The 13876-nt window shown below is 38.1% G+C and overlaps 1 protein-coding gene and 1 long non-coding RNA gene across 2 annotated transcripts; both read right to left on the reverse strand.

The window, feature by feature from the left end:
- Nucleotides 1–462: 462 nt before the first annotated feature.
- Nucleotides 463–7915, reverse strand: LOC307038311. Its single transcript, XR_013807957.1, has 3 exons — nucleotides 7834–7915; nucleotides 2879–2985; nucleotides 463–640 (listed from the first exon to the last, which is right to left on the reverse strand). It is a non-coding gene; the product is annotated as an uncharacterized lncRNA (long non-coding RNA).
- Nucleotides 7916–10792: 2877 nt separating this feature from the next.
- On the reverse strand, nucleotides 10793–13859 carry dynll2a (dynein, light chain, LC8-type 2a). The gene is made up of 3 exons (XM_079673694.1): nucleotides 13706–13859; nucleotides 13033–13189; nucleotides 10793–12547 (listed from the first exon to the last, which is right to left on the reverse strand). Exons 2-3 carry the CDS (start codon nucleotides 13162–13164, stop codon nucleotides 12410–12412), a joined length of 270 nt encoding a protein of 89 aa, XP_079529820.1. The 5' UTR covers nucleotides 13165–13189; nucleotides 13706–13859; the 3' UTR covers nucleotides 10793–12409.
- Between the last annotated feature and the right edge of the window lie 17 nt (nucleotides 13860–13876).

The raw sequence follows: 13876 nt of genomic DNA on the forward strand, positions 1-13876 counted from the left end.
GATAAAAGCGTCTAACATGTAATGTAAATGGAAACACTAAAGTAATAAACCCCAAAAGGTTTACTTAAGTAGGCTACGGTACTTGAGTAAAAGTAGTGACTTACTACCACCGATCATAATCTTTATAAAAGTAGAATTAAGGATCATGGCTTCTGTTTTTGACTGCATTAGTTAAATCAACTGATGCCAACTGAATGTATTTTCCATTTGAATAGATCTGTAGTTTTATGGTATTTACTGTTGGACTTAATTCAATCAGAATGAATGAAAACTATATAAATAAAACAAACTTCTTTCCTGTAAATTACTAAAAACTATAGCTCCAATGGATTACGTTTATCACCCCTGCATTGAGTATTAAAAGGTGTCCTGGTGGTGTGAACCAGCTCAGTGGGACACACAGGACACCCCAGGATTCAGCAGTAGGCTTTTGATTTTGTCTCCGTCCATGGCCGCCTCTCTGCCCCATGTTTTTCTTTCTCCTTGTCTGCGCAATTAGAGATTCTAAAGTAATTACCTGCTCTGCTTCCTCTGCCATTAAACGGCAGGTTCACAGCACCCTGATTAATGCAGAGGCATGCACACCTGCCATCAGCGGCCACGAGAGGCGGAACGTTCTGAAACCTGCAGACGTCCAAGCCTGCATAACACAGGATTACACAACATGAGCAAAGGCCCTATAGTCACACAATAGTCTAAATTCATATTTTTATTTAGACTTTTACTCTGTCGAATCCAGTTTAATCCAAACAATTTTCATCAGTTAGTTATAAGTGCAGCTATGTTTATATTATTCAGTACGTATTTTCAAATCTGAAACTCAACAACCTGTTTTCATTAAAGCCTACTTCACATACTTTGTACAAACAATTTAACAGTTGTAACGAATGCCGTTTTTAAACATAGTTTTAAATAATTATTTATTGATTATTTGTTGATTATTCATAGCATTAAAAAATACTCGGTGGCCAGGCAATGGCCCTCTTTAAAATCTCTAAAGATATCTAGAAGATTCTATTGTCAACTTGATGCTTTTTATTAGTAATTTTATGAGAACTTCTTACAAACATGATTTTAAATTGCAGATTAAGAGCCTGCCTCAGAGAATATAATGTATGGTTTTGTTTATAAACAATAGATTAGTAAATTATTTATATCTGTCATTGTTTTTTACTGTGGCCCCCCCAAAAAACTGCAACATTATTTACCTGAGTGCTTTGTCAAACAAAAATAATATACATTTTGTTCATGCATAGACCAGATAATAACAAAACCAGTATTCTATAGTCTGTTTGACCTCGAACAATGAAGAAGAAAATACATTTTAAGGGACTTTGACTTTAACTTGAGTATTTATATATTTTACACTTCAGAGGAAGATGTACTTTCTTTGTCAACCACAATGGGCAATAACATAACATATAATAAAAAGCATATTACATACATACTACAATTGAGCTTTACTTGGATGTCAACCATGTCAATTTATCATTGCTTTATAGGATTATCAGACACTGACAATGTGCCAATGTTTAAAGTAAGACTTGATTTAGCGGTTTATCCTCTTTAAGCATGGCGCATAAGTACGTTTGATACTTCTTAGTATATTTTGTTAATAATGCTGGCGTTGTTCTACTAAAGTAATATGATTTTTACGTAGAATATTGAGTATTTGCTCACTGTGGAATTGCCACTTAAGAATCAGAGTACTTATTAAAAGTGAATAGAATCTTAAAGACAAGCTGTGTGAGTTGTGTATGGTTTGTTATTCAAATTCATCCCCCTCTTAAAAATGATATCTTACATTTACGAGTGAAATCTAGTCTTTCTCTCCTTCCATTATCCAACACTCATACATCTTTATTTTGGCAATGAACACCAATAACACCAAAATGTGACAGTAGCAACAATGACCTTCAGTGTCAAGATTATATTTTCTGTCAGCAATTTATTTGCCTGGTCTGACAGATGCAACAGCAGGTTATCTTTCCAAGTCTATAAGCTCTTTTTATTTCTTTTTTTTTGTGAAAAGTTAATGTGTAACCGAGTGTTCGAGGAATCAGCACATTTCCTTTTACCTCATACAGCGATCAATGCTGGTGTGGCTTTGCTGTGAGGGAGCTAAATGGGATCATTGTCAAGAGCGCTACAGTAACTAATCTCATCCTGTCTGGAAGTTTGATATGAGAGAAAACGAATTCATGCTATGTGTTTCAAACAGTAAACTTTGGGGAAATATAGATACAAGTGACTGCTTCTTCAATGGAAGTGTTAGGAAACACCTGCAGTCTACTGTTTAAACAAACATCCAAACTTCATCCGTTGTCACATCTTGTCATCACAAGCTCCGATCTTTCTCTAAGTGTATAATCTGATTTACTGTAAACATGAACTTTGATAGGAGAGATCTTTAACTACACTTAGCTTTTGAACAATTAACATTCTGGCCCTGTGCCACCTAATCAGGAAACCAGTTATCTATTAATTCACGAGTAAAGAGAAAAGCTTCACACTCAGTCAACCATGGCATCTGTCTTGTCATTCTGTGATTGTTTAAAGCACCTACAGTAACCTTCTTTGTATAGACATCCAACATGACTCATTTTGTAATCGAAACACTGCTTTATATCCTGCCCTTTTTTGTATGTATTAATGTTAAGGTTTATTTCGAAAGTCGTTTTACTTGAACCTGTTCAGACCTTGAAAAATGCTTCATATAACACGTTTGACAGCCACGCTACTATCTTATAGGTTTTATTTATTAGGCATATGTACAGAGATGCTTTGAGCCTAAAGTAAAGCGAAGATTGATGGGAATGTTTGGACCGTAGGTGTTCAGAAACCAAAGAGTTAGACAAATGGAAAGTTAAGGGATTACCAAAATTATCACGAATTGTGCCGATGGAGATGGATGTCTGTCCCATAGTTGTCAAGATGTCCAGAAATGTCAGTCTCATGGTGGCGCAACAGGGACCATTGATTTCCCTACAAAATCAAAAAACTACAATTAAAATATATCTAAAGTGAACAAAAAGAATATAACTTTTTTAAAGCACTTAGTGTAGACATGTTTTTAATTAACAGAATACAATTTACACTTGATCATTCTTTACAAATAATTTCAGATATACAGTTTAAACGTGCTGCCAACAGCAAAAAGGACGCTTCAGTTTACAACTCCTGTTTTGAGCGTTTATTCATATGAGCCAGAGAAGTAAAACAAATTGTTGACCTACTTCATATAAGACACTGTGTGTGATTTTATAGATTCTAAAACTTATACTAGAAATTGTCTTGAGAAGTGTTCTCAGAAGCCCATTTCCCAAAGCTTACCCCCCCCCCCCCCACCCCCCACCCATGCTCCACCACCAGTGGACTCTGGACCTTTGTCTCCACGCTCCTCTGCTCATCCCTAAAATTAATTCATCCGCACATCTCTGTCCCTCCAACACCACATTAACCCCGACCATAGGAGGCATCCTGTCGGAAAAAAATGTCCCTCTCTGGCTTCACGGTGAAACATCAGTTTGACCTTTCCACCTCAGACCTTCTCTGTCTGCTCTTTCCCACCCTCACTGGCTTCATCCAGATTTCAACATGATCATGCAGGGAAATGAGGACCGAACAGTAAAGAGACAGGTGGTTGTTATAAGTGGGCGGAAAATATGTAAAAAGCAAGTATCAGTGTGACAAAAATATACAAATTAAGACATAGCCAAGCCTCGTCACTCTCCAAACATGTCGGCGGTTGCCATGCTTTTGTGAGGAAGACTCATTTCAGAGGGTCACGCCACACTGGCTGCTTTCTGGAGGACAGAGAAACTGTAATTGGGGGCCATTAGCTGTTGCCCAAGACCAGTCATGCAGGAGGGGTTTGTAGATTGAGACATGGTGACTGCACAGTCCCACCGCCTGGATCAGTGTCCCCTACCTGTGTGACTTCCCCACCCCCAACCCCCGACCTCCCTGACCAAACCCCCTGCATGACCCCCCACACACACACATACCTCCCCGTGTCCTTTGGTTTTTTGCATTGTCTTCAAACAGACCTTGAATAATGTCAGGGCCAGCTACACCCAACAGCAATCAAATAAAAACCCACTTTTATAACAGCTTTAAAATTGTGTCAAGGCAATCTAACCCCATCAGTCATACCTGTCTGATAGCTCCTGCACGGCTTTGTGCCAAGGACCCCTCTATCTCACCTCAACAAGACCTTTACTATGGTCTGTGAAACAACTCCAATCTATTAAAGGGTGAAGTATTGGGAATATAGATTACATATATATAGAAACATTAACATTACAATAAAGAATATTCTTTGTGAGAATTGGAGCCAGTTATCAAATTGAGTGTATCTAACATGGATGTTGAGCAATACAGTTTATAGGGGAATAAACTGTTGAAGAAAAAAACAAAAACAACTCTTTACAATTAACTTAAATTCATTGTTAAGTCCTGATAACTTCAGTTCTGTAAAGAGGTAGGAAAACTGCTTCTGCAAGTAAATCATTTTGATTTATTTTTTAAATCAACTTTTTGGGTAATTTTCTCCTTCATTTTGACAGACATTTCTACAAATGCTAATAGCTTTACTTTAAGATTCCTACATGAGGATAAAATGTTTTATAGTAAACGTTTTTTTTTGCAGTGCAGGACCCCTCCCGCAGCCGCAGATTCAGTCACTGCAGACGGAGTTTCACAGTCCCCCTCATAAAGAGTTGCCCTGCTTTATGGCCCTATGGCCCAACATCACATGCCTTCAGTGCAGGGATATGAACTGAGATAAGGGAAGAAAGTAGCGAAACAAGTCTCCCTCTCCTCCTTCCTTGCGCCGATCGCTCAGGTAAGTGAACAGGATGGGGAACACACTGAAGTATGGCTCTAAAAAAAGTGTGACAATAAAAGTGAAAAAAGTATTGTGTCTTACTAATTCTTCATATAGCATGGGAAGTGAAATCAAGACAATTTATTTGGAATATATCAAAGAAGTTTGAATCACTTAGATGCCCTTATTGCACACACGTTTTATAAATCATGTCTTTATGATAAGCTGATTACCTTATCCTTGACAGCAGCGCACAGCGAGGGCAGTAAAGGTGCAGGATTACGAGGTGATGGTTCATAAAGGGTTTGGCTCAGATAAGATGGTTTGTGGGAGTGAGACAGGACTGGTGACTTTAGGTCAACAGAAACTAGGTTTTCTTACTGACTATGAGGCTGATTAAGCAACATTTTACTGCAAAAAAAATCTCGTGTTTGGATCAAATTGTTGAACTTAGGATTCAAGTTCTGTTTTGCCAGGACCAAACTTTTGATGTGTTTTCAGTAGTACCTGGGCTGACAAAGTCATAAAAATATTGCGGCCCATGAAAGGCATGCCATTCCAACCTTTAACCTACTCCTCACTTAGTCACGCAGGATGTTTGCTAAGATCTGGTGACTTTAAAACTGAACATTATGTATGTATTGTATGTCTGATTTTTTCATCAAGAAAAACACTGACGCATGAGGGGCTGACGATGTATTAACCTCTGATCCTACCACCTGCAGTTTTTCCATTTACTTTGTCATTCCAAAGAAATGCCTCCTCGCTGAAGATCACCTTTGTAATCTTCAGAAAGGCTCTATTAATGGGCCTAATGGCACATGAGCGATACCACACCTGAGGGAAACTGCTTCAGCAACTTCCCGTAGTGCAATGCAAACCTTCATGGCTGCACTCCATTCAGGGGAAACCATTAGAACAAACTGCTCTCGGGTGCAGCAAAGCAGACCGGGGACCATCATTTATGAACCAAATCACCTCTGGGTGCCCTATGCAAGGACAAAGCAGTAACTGTCTGCATGCAAACTGCCACAGAGCAACCATTCACAGGTTCTGAGCAAAGTGAGAAGTACAACAAAATGAATCTAGCTACATTATCCAGAACTTTTGACCAGTCAAATCAATCAGTAATGATCAATAGCATAGCTTCCCTTTAGTGTTGGAAAATTCCACTTTTTTTTGGCAAAACTTCCTGCTGGACTTCATTATTGGATTTGTATGTAAATACTACAATAATTTAGTGGTAGTCATGCAAGCTTGATTTAAATGGTAAAATATCTGTAATTTGAATTTTGAAATCAGTTTGACTTGATTCCCTGTTTTGATGAAGTTATCACAATGTACTATGCACAATTTTCTACATTCCCTAACAAACAGTACTTTATTGTAATGTGAATATCCCTTCGTTCTTATTTCTCACTCATCAAATGGACCTTTCTATGCATCAAATGTTATGTTATGACCTCATTACTGATGGCACAAAAGCAAAAACAATAGTTGTCTAATTGTCTTAAACTAAATCAAAGCTTTTCTAATTTCTCCTTTGTGTTGCAATTGTGTTCTTCCACAATTACAATAACTGCATCATAAATTCTTCACTGGCGGTATTTACAAGCACTTGCACTTTATGGGCATGAACCATGGTATCAGACAATTGCATTTGATGTGTTGTTACTATATTTTGATTGATGGAGTGTGTATCTGTGGTCACTCCCCGTTGTGTCTACTATGTCATTACATTTTTGACAATATATAGGTTGTTTTAATCTTACATCCATTAATCAAGCATTCAGTGTTATTTCCAGAATGTTGAACCTATTGTCATTTTATAACTATGATTCCCTGGAGCTGTAATTCTATTTAAAAGCATGACTGCTTTGGAAGGCACTGTAGAGCTGTAGGGGCCTTCAGTGAACACTAAAGGCAACTTCCTTCACTTCACAAATAATAAGGAAGAGCGAAAGAAATACAAAAATGTCATAAAGAGAAAGGTTTCCCTCTTGTGGTTAAAATCAGGAAAAGCAGAAAAGCAAACTGAAGACACAACGAGCATCTCTGATATGATCCAAAAACTTTGGCTAATTGAGCTTGACAGTATACTTCCAACAAATGAATTCAAGTTAATACAATCTATCTGTGTGTCTATCTGTCAGGAACATATCAGAGGCAGCACAAAGGTCCTCATATAATAGGAATTACTGTACGGGCTAGACTGTGTCACTGGTGAACAGTTATGTAATATGTTTAACGTTTGTAATGCAGTTCTTTACAATATATTATGTAAGGAGAAGGAAATGTTTCCTCATCAATGAGCATGGCGCCTGGTGCCTCATATCTTTACTGCTTTCATGCAGTGCTTTAGTTTTGATATGTTAATACAGCAAAGGTCTTAAACAAGTAGATGACTCATCCTATAAAACAGTGTATCTATATAAGGTTATATAATATATATGAAGTATTGGATTGACATGTTCTGCTTTAAAAGATAAGGGGCTGTAGCTCTTAGGTCGTCCAAAAATATCTCATTGTTCTCTAAAAATAAATCAAAACTAAAATGTTATGAACATCAGTGATGATTCATTTTGTATTTAATTTAGCGTTAATTTCTGTGTATGAGTGCATTTTTTGCAACTAGTATTTCTATGTCATTTCTTTCTCAATTTTCTGCAATTTCCATAAAAGTCAACATTGCAAAATTCACAAAGAAGAGATAATCTAGGGGGATACAAATCTATGTTGTATGTAAATTTGTCCTTGGAAAAATACATTACACATAGCTTGTGATGTCATTTCTCAACCTCTGAACACACAGAGGTCTTCAGTGTAAAGCACGAAGAATGTTCTTGCAATGACGCATCCAAAGTAGTTTCCTCCAGGGAACAGCAGCATCCACTTCAGCCTACACACCATGCCATTCTGATGGTCCATGTGTCCAGTTGATTACATTACCATATTAATGTGGCCCCGTTTTTTATCAACATCCCTGATGTTGGAGTATGACTCACTTGCCTCCTTGTTCTGCCAGTGTTGAGTCCGCCCACTGGTCATCTCACAGTCTATGAGGCATCTGCATAGACAAACCTTCCCTGCATCAATGAGAGTGAAAGAGCAGGCCTGAGAACAAAGCAGGCCTGAGCCAAACAAACAACACTCAGTTTAGTGCAATTCAGGTCATTTAAATGTTTTTTTTTTTTTCAGCAGAACATGTGAGGAGCTAGAGAGCCATTAGCAAAAGGGAAAAAAACATGTTGCAATAAATCTTTGGATTTGAATGCTAAAACCTGATGGGAATTTTGCAGTGTGAGGGATCTTAAAACAATCTCATTTATCTTTGTCATTTGTGTGTTTTAAGGCAACAATTCAGGCACCATCATCAAATGTGCAAACTTAGTGTTTTACAACTCATAATTCTTGGCCAGTCAATTATCATTGTGTAAATATGAAGATGCTCTGACCATGAATTACAGCTCCGTGTGGGAGGATGGATGAAGGCCGCCAGAGGCTACAGTACGACAGAGAGGCAAGCAGGTGGAGGGGGAGGAGGCGCTGATGGGAGAACAGGAGTGTAACACATCAGTGAAGATTCAATGAAAAGCAGACGCACCTCTGACGCACCTCTGTTGTACAATGAGTGAATAAATACATGAGACATTATTCATTATTTCTGATGACCTTATTAATTTCACTCACTTAAGGGAGCTTTCTAAATCCCAGCACATGAGGTGTTAAGAACCTTTTAGTTTTAAAATCATGTGGATGTAGAAAATGCAAAATTGTTTTTTTTTATATTTAGTCAAATACTTCCAGTTACCTCCACGGGGTGTCTCATTTCACCCAGTTTGACCTCAGTCTGTCTCTAGAAATTATTCATCAGTGACTTGTCCTTTAATTTGTCTGCTTTCTCAGCTCTGCTGGCTTTGCATGCTCTTGTTTCTACAGATTTACAGACATCAGGTAACTTAAGCACAAACTATAATCACGATACTCGCATTGCATTTCTCAAGGAGCAATGCCAGGTCCCTGAAACAGAACAAATATCTTAGATGTTGTTATATTGTAGGTTGTGCTAAAGGAAAACATAACATGTGTAATTTTTCTATGATTAAATTACATTGAAATGCATACCATTACATCAGCCCTGATCTGGACACATAATCTCTGTAATGAAACTGAGGTCCAACTTCTGTTCCTGTGAGTCGTCTGCTGTCATGTCTACTCAAGTTTTCATGCCATTAGAATAGCAGCGCTCTGTGTACTGAGCTCACATTGACTGAGGGTTTGTTCATCAGTAAAATCAGCTGGTGTAGTATTTAAACAGGCTTTAGGAGGCAAATTTTTGGATGGCACTCGTTTGTGTAGCATTAAGAGGAGAACAAAAACAGGGACACTCTACAAGGATCTGGTTGCTACGACTGTGGCGCAATAACATAATTGATTGATCTGGATGAAGCAAAAACACATATTTTCCCTCTGACCTATAGTGCTATTTGTTAATCTAGATTATTTAGGTGCGAGTTGGTATTGGATGCAGAGATGTCTGCCTTTCATGCAAAAACATTAGAAACACTCAACAGCAATGTCTCTTTCTAGAAATCATGGCCTGGCTACTCAAGACAATGCACCAAACTTATTATTTGCTATATCATGTATGAACTGCACATATCACTGCACAGAAGGAAGTGTGCGTCTATTCATGAATGAGACTAAAGCTAAACTAAATTATTCTGCAAGGACTGGGACGGCAATCATATTGGTTATTTACTTCAAATTTCACAAACTGGGTACCCCACTGCACAATGAAAAACATTTACATTAAAGTCCATGAAGTGTCTAAATGACTATGAAATATGTGATCCAAATGAAGTAAACCTTAAACATATGGAATCAGGTTTTTGCTTGATCTAAATCACACAAACCTGATTCCATATGAAGGCAGCATTAGTTACAGAGTTTTTGAGCTGTCAAGTGTCTTAGCGATCCATTTGGGCAACTAGCACAACACTACAGCGGCTGATATCACATTTACGTGGTTTGTACTCCTCATCTCTGAGTGAAGGTCTCACGCACATGTTGCTATGGGCTTTTTTTCACACCGACTACTTGAGCCTCAGTAATAAAAACACAATGAATCCAAAATTAGGGACATACTGTGTTGCTTTCAGTTTTAACATATGAATGCTAAAACATAAGTCCTATGTTTTTCTCTTACTATAAATTTCAGTCACTATATGGACCCGTTGTACCGTTCTGTTGCTTATTGAGTTGTGCTTTATTTGCCATTTTCTTTGAAAGGATATTACTCAAGGTCAGTTTGATTGTGCAGTCCCAGTGAGCTTCAGAAAGCCAATTAGACTAGGCTATCATCTTTAAATGTAAGGTAGGCCTACTATCAAGAATGATTCCGGCTTTAATTATATAATGTACATATAATGTATTTTAAGTGTCTTAATAAGGTATGTTATGCAAACAATACATTAAAAGAGACCACTGCTGATAAAAGTAACAATTATTTTATCGTTCCAAATATTATTTTGATCAAGCATCTTATTTTCATTTGATTAGTTAAGGTTTTAGGAAATGACCATCACAGTATGAGGTTCAATGTGATCTAACATGACTTGTTTTGTATGAAATATAGCAGTTCAAACTACTTCTAAAAGCCAGAATCAGTCATTCTCACTATTTTTGTTTTTCGAAAGCTATATACGGCTAACGCCAGTTGCTTGTTAGCCTAGCTTAGCACAGGAATGAAAACCGGAGGAAACAGCTAGCCAGTTTCTGTCGAACTGTAACAAAATCTGCCTACCGCCGCACTGCTAAAGTTCACTACATTTGGTTTTTCCCATACAAACAAATGAATCAAAAACATTAACATTTTTTTTTTTTTATCTTTGGACCAATCTATCATCCAATAAACTATTGATTTCAGCAAGGGGCAATGACAAAATAAAAGGCCACAGTGTATTAAGTCAACAATATTTTTTTTATTTTATCGAGTTTGTACGATTTTGGTTCTGTAGCAACCTACTGGATAACTCTAATGAAGTGCAATTGTACTCAAGCCAGTTACAGTTGAGAGCAATGACAGGCACACGTTTTGTGCAAATTGAACAGCATTGGAACGGCTCCTACATATACACAGCAAAAAAACATGCCAGAGGAAAACAATACTTAATCAGTTTACATTGACAATAGCTAGGAAGACTTCCCTCAATGTCAATCCAAGCCAACACCGGAGAGATACACATTTACCCATTGTTGGATTATGGGAGAGAGCAAATAAAAACATTCAGTATTTACACACAACGAGAAATGTGTGGTGTTATCCAGCCAGAGGGTAAATCCCTTTAATCTGCCCTCGTGAAGATTCCTAACATTACGCATTGCCTTTCAAACGTATAATGCCAACAAAATAAAATTACCCAAATTGTTGCGCTAGGTAAGGGATGCGCCTCCTCACAATTGCTTTAAGAAGAACTCCTAAAGGTTTCGTCTTTCTTGCATGTGTGGCAGAACACTGGCAATGCAAAATAAAGATTGGGGTTAATACAACTTAAAGTAACAACGAGCCACACACAACGATACAACAATCTGAAACACAGGGGTGCTGGGAGCCTTGGTACAGTTGACTGCAGAAGTTCTAAATCACCTTCTTTACATCGGCTCAGTCCAAAATCTACATATTCAACAATTAAAGATGAGCTTTTGTTTGTGTCTGATGTCTGCTGACAGTTAAATAAATGGTGGTGTGTAACCTCCAAACATGCAGATTGTTGAGTTGTAGAGTTTGGTAACCAGTCTGTAGCATATATCAAACTTACAAGCTTAAAGTCTGTGTTTTTGAGCATTATATGCTCCATTGTCCCTCACAGTGAAATTGACAAACTTGAAATGTGTGCACTTGCTTGTGTTGGCTCCAAAATGTAAAGTATGTTAGATGTTGCAACATCTATTTTTTTCTGAAAGCCAGTGGACATTATTATTATTAATATTTTAAACCCATAATGAAACTATAAGATGTTGTATTCCCATCTACAGACAGCATAATTAACATATCAGTCATAAACTGATCTAATGCTGTTGTTCACGTTGAAACCAAAGGAAGGTCATAAATTAACACATGTTAGAAGACTATTTAGTCTCATTAACCAACCTCTTTTCATGATCACACGTTTAAATGTTGATAATGAATTGTTAAACCGGTGCACGCAGTATTATTTTTACCATCTAAATCGACAGATGGAGTCTGGGTCTGGCAATGCCACTTGTGAAGGAAAGCAAATGCACCACTACATTCTACAGCTTTCCTTTATTATACAATCAAGGGCCACGTTGACATATTTTACAACCTAGAATTGAACAGCATCAACAAAAACTACTTCAGTTGCATTCAAATGGCAACTATCAAAAAGTAAACTTACTGAAACATACATATTAAATAGGGTATAGTCCATGCAATTGCGCACGGCCGGGTCTGCGTCATTATGGTATGTCGTTATTAGTGTATGGGAGACATCAGCCACTAGTGCTTTCCGATTTAGGTTCAGGGAGCAAAACTCCTCAACAAACATCAGAAACGTCTCAGCCAGACTTGAAGAGCAAGATGGCCACTTGGCCCAAGTAGAAGTAAATAAAATGCTTTGTCTCGTGAGTGACGTAGCTGCCGAAGTTCCTCCCGACGATGCAGTGCCAGGTGGGGTTATACTTCTTGTCAAACTCCTAAAACATGTCAAAAGAAGAAGATCAGTGAAACAGGCCCTTACAGCGTCAAGAAAAAACTGACTAACTACGATTACAATTATTTATTTATTTTCAGCGTCTATTCTATCTTTTATATTTCAAGTTCATAAATGTGCTACGTTTGACTGTATAGCTTTCCAATTATCTGTGAAGCACTTTGGATAGTGATGGCCTGTTTGATTGCAGCTAGATAAAGTAAAAATACATTTTAAGTTGAAAAATAAGAGAACATCAAATATTCTTCTGTATGGTATCAAAATGTTGTGTTGGTAGATTGGGAGGGGGGGCTTGTGGACTTGTGACATCTGAAAGAAGAAACTAGTGGCGACGGCCCTGATCATAAGAGCCTTGTCTCCCCATGTAACCAAAAATAGATCCAAGAATAAAAAAGGCTTTGAATTTGCACATCATGTGCCAATGATGTAAGCATTCAGAGACTCCATCCATGCTGCCAGTCGTCTCACCTTCTTGATGTAGGCTGCGATGTCCTTCTCTATGTTGTACTTCTCCATGGCCTGGGTGGCACAGTCCACCGCGTCCTGCTGCATGTCCTCGGACATGTCTGCGTTCTTGATCACAGCTTTTCTGTCAGTCATGGTTGTGTGTGATGATATCGCCTGCCTGTGGAGAAAAAGGAGCACGATCACTGCACTGAAAATGAACACCGCACGTGGTGATGAGGATGTTTAGGCCAGCCAGCAGGACCTTCCAAAAACATCAATCATACGCAGAAGATTGCCCGTTTGGCACAGTTTTCTATCATGTGCACTGATTCACAGTCCTTACTTAAGGTCATGTGTTGTACGCTATATATTCGTATCTAAAGGGATGATTTGACAGTTGCATAGATTGGCTGCGAAACTTGATACAGGTGGAGTTAAATTACTTGGCAAAATCACTTTCAGATAAAAGCAGCTTCTGCATCAGGAGACCATTAGTATCAGAATGTATCTTATTAATGATATGCTCGCAGTACTAAGCTTGCTGCTATCCCTTCCAGTACAATCCACATGACTAAACAGTCGAAATACAACAAGGCATACGGTAGAAAGCTCACCATCATAAGATAAACTCGCAACAGAAATATTTCAAGACATGCAAGTCAATATTTTTCACATTACAGAATCTGCAACTCACCTTTTGTTGTAGCGAAGGGAAACACTTCTTTCCAAAAAATATGTATTTCACCCAGCCAGGGGGGAAGGTTCAGATGATGCTGCGGTTAATTGCTTTTTAAAGATTTACACAATAAGCATGTAGGCAGGTTGGCTCTCTTTGCTGTGCTCCAGCAGCTCCCCGCCCCTCTGC

The sequence above is a fragment of the Notothenia rossii genome (assembly GCF_949606895.1).
Source record: "Notothenia rossii genome assembly, chromosome: 4".
Classification (NCBI taxonomy): domain Eukaryota; kingdom Metazoa; phylum Chordata; class Actinopteri; order Perciformes; family Nototheniidae; genus Notothenia; species Notothenia rossii.

Excerpts from the sequence above, each read along its gene's own strand:
- dynll2a (XM_079673694.1), bottom strand. The coding sequence starts at position 13,164 with ATGACTGACAGAAAAGCTGTGATCAAGAACGCAGACATGTCCGAGGAC. Across the intron at positions 12,548-13,032 it reads TCGCAGCCTACATCAAGAAG|GAGTTTGACAAGAAGTATAA; the intron begins GTGAGACGACTG and ends GACATGTTTTAG.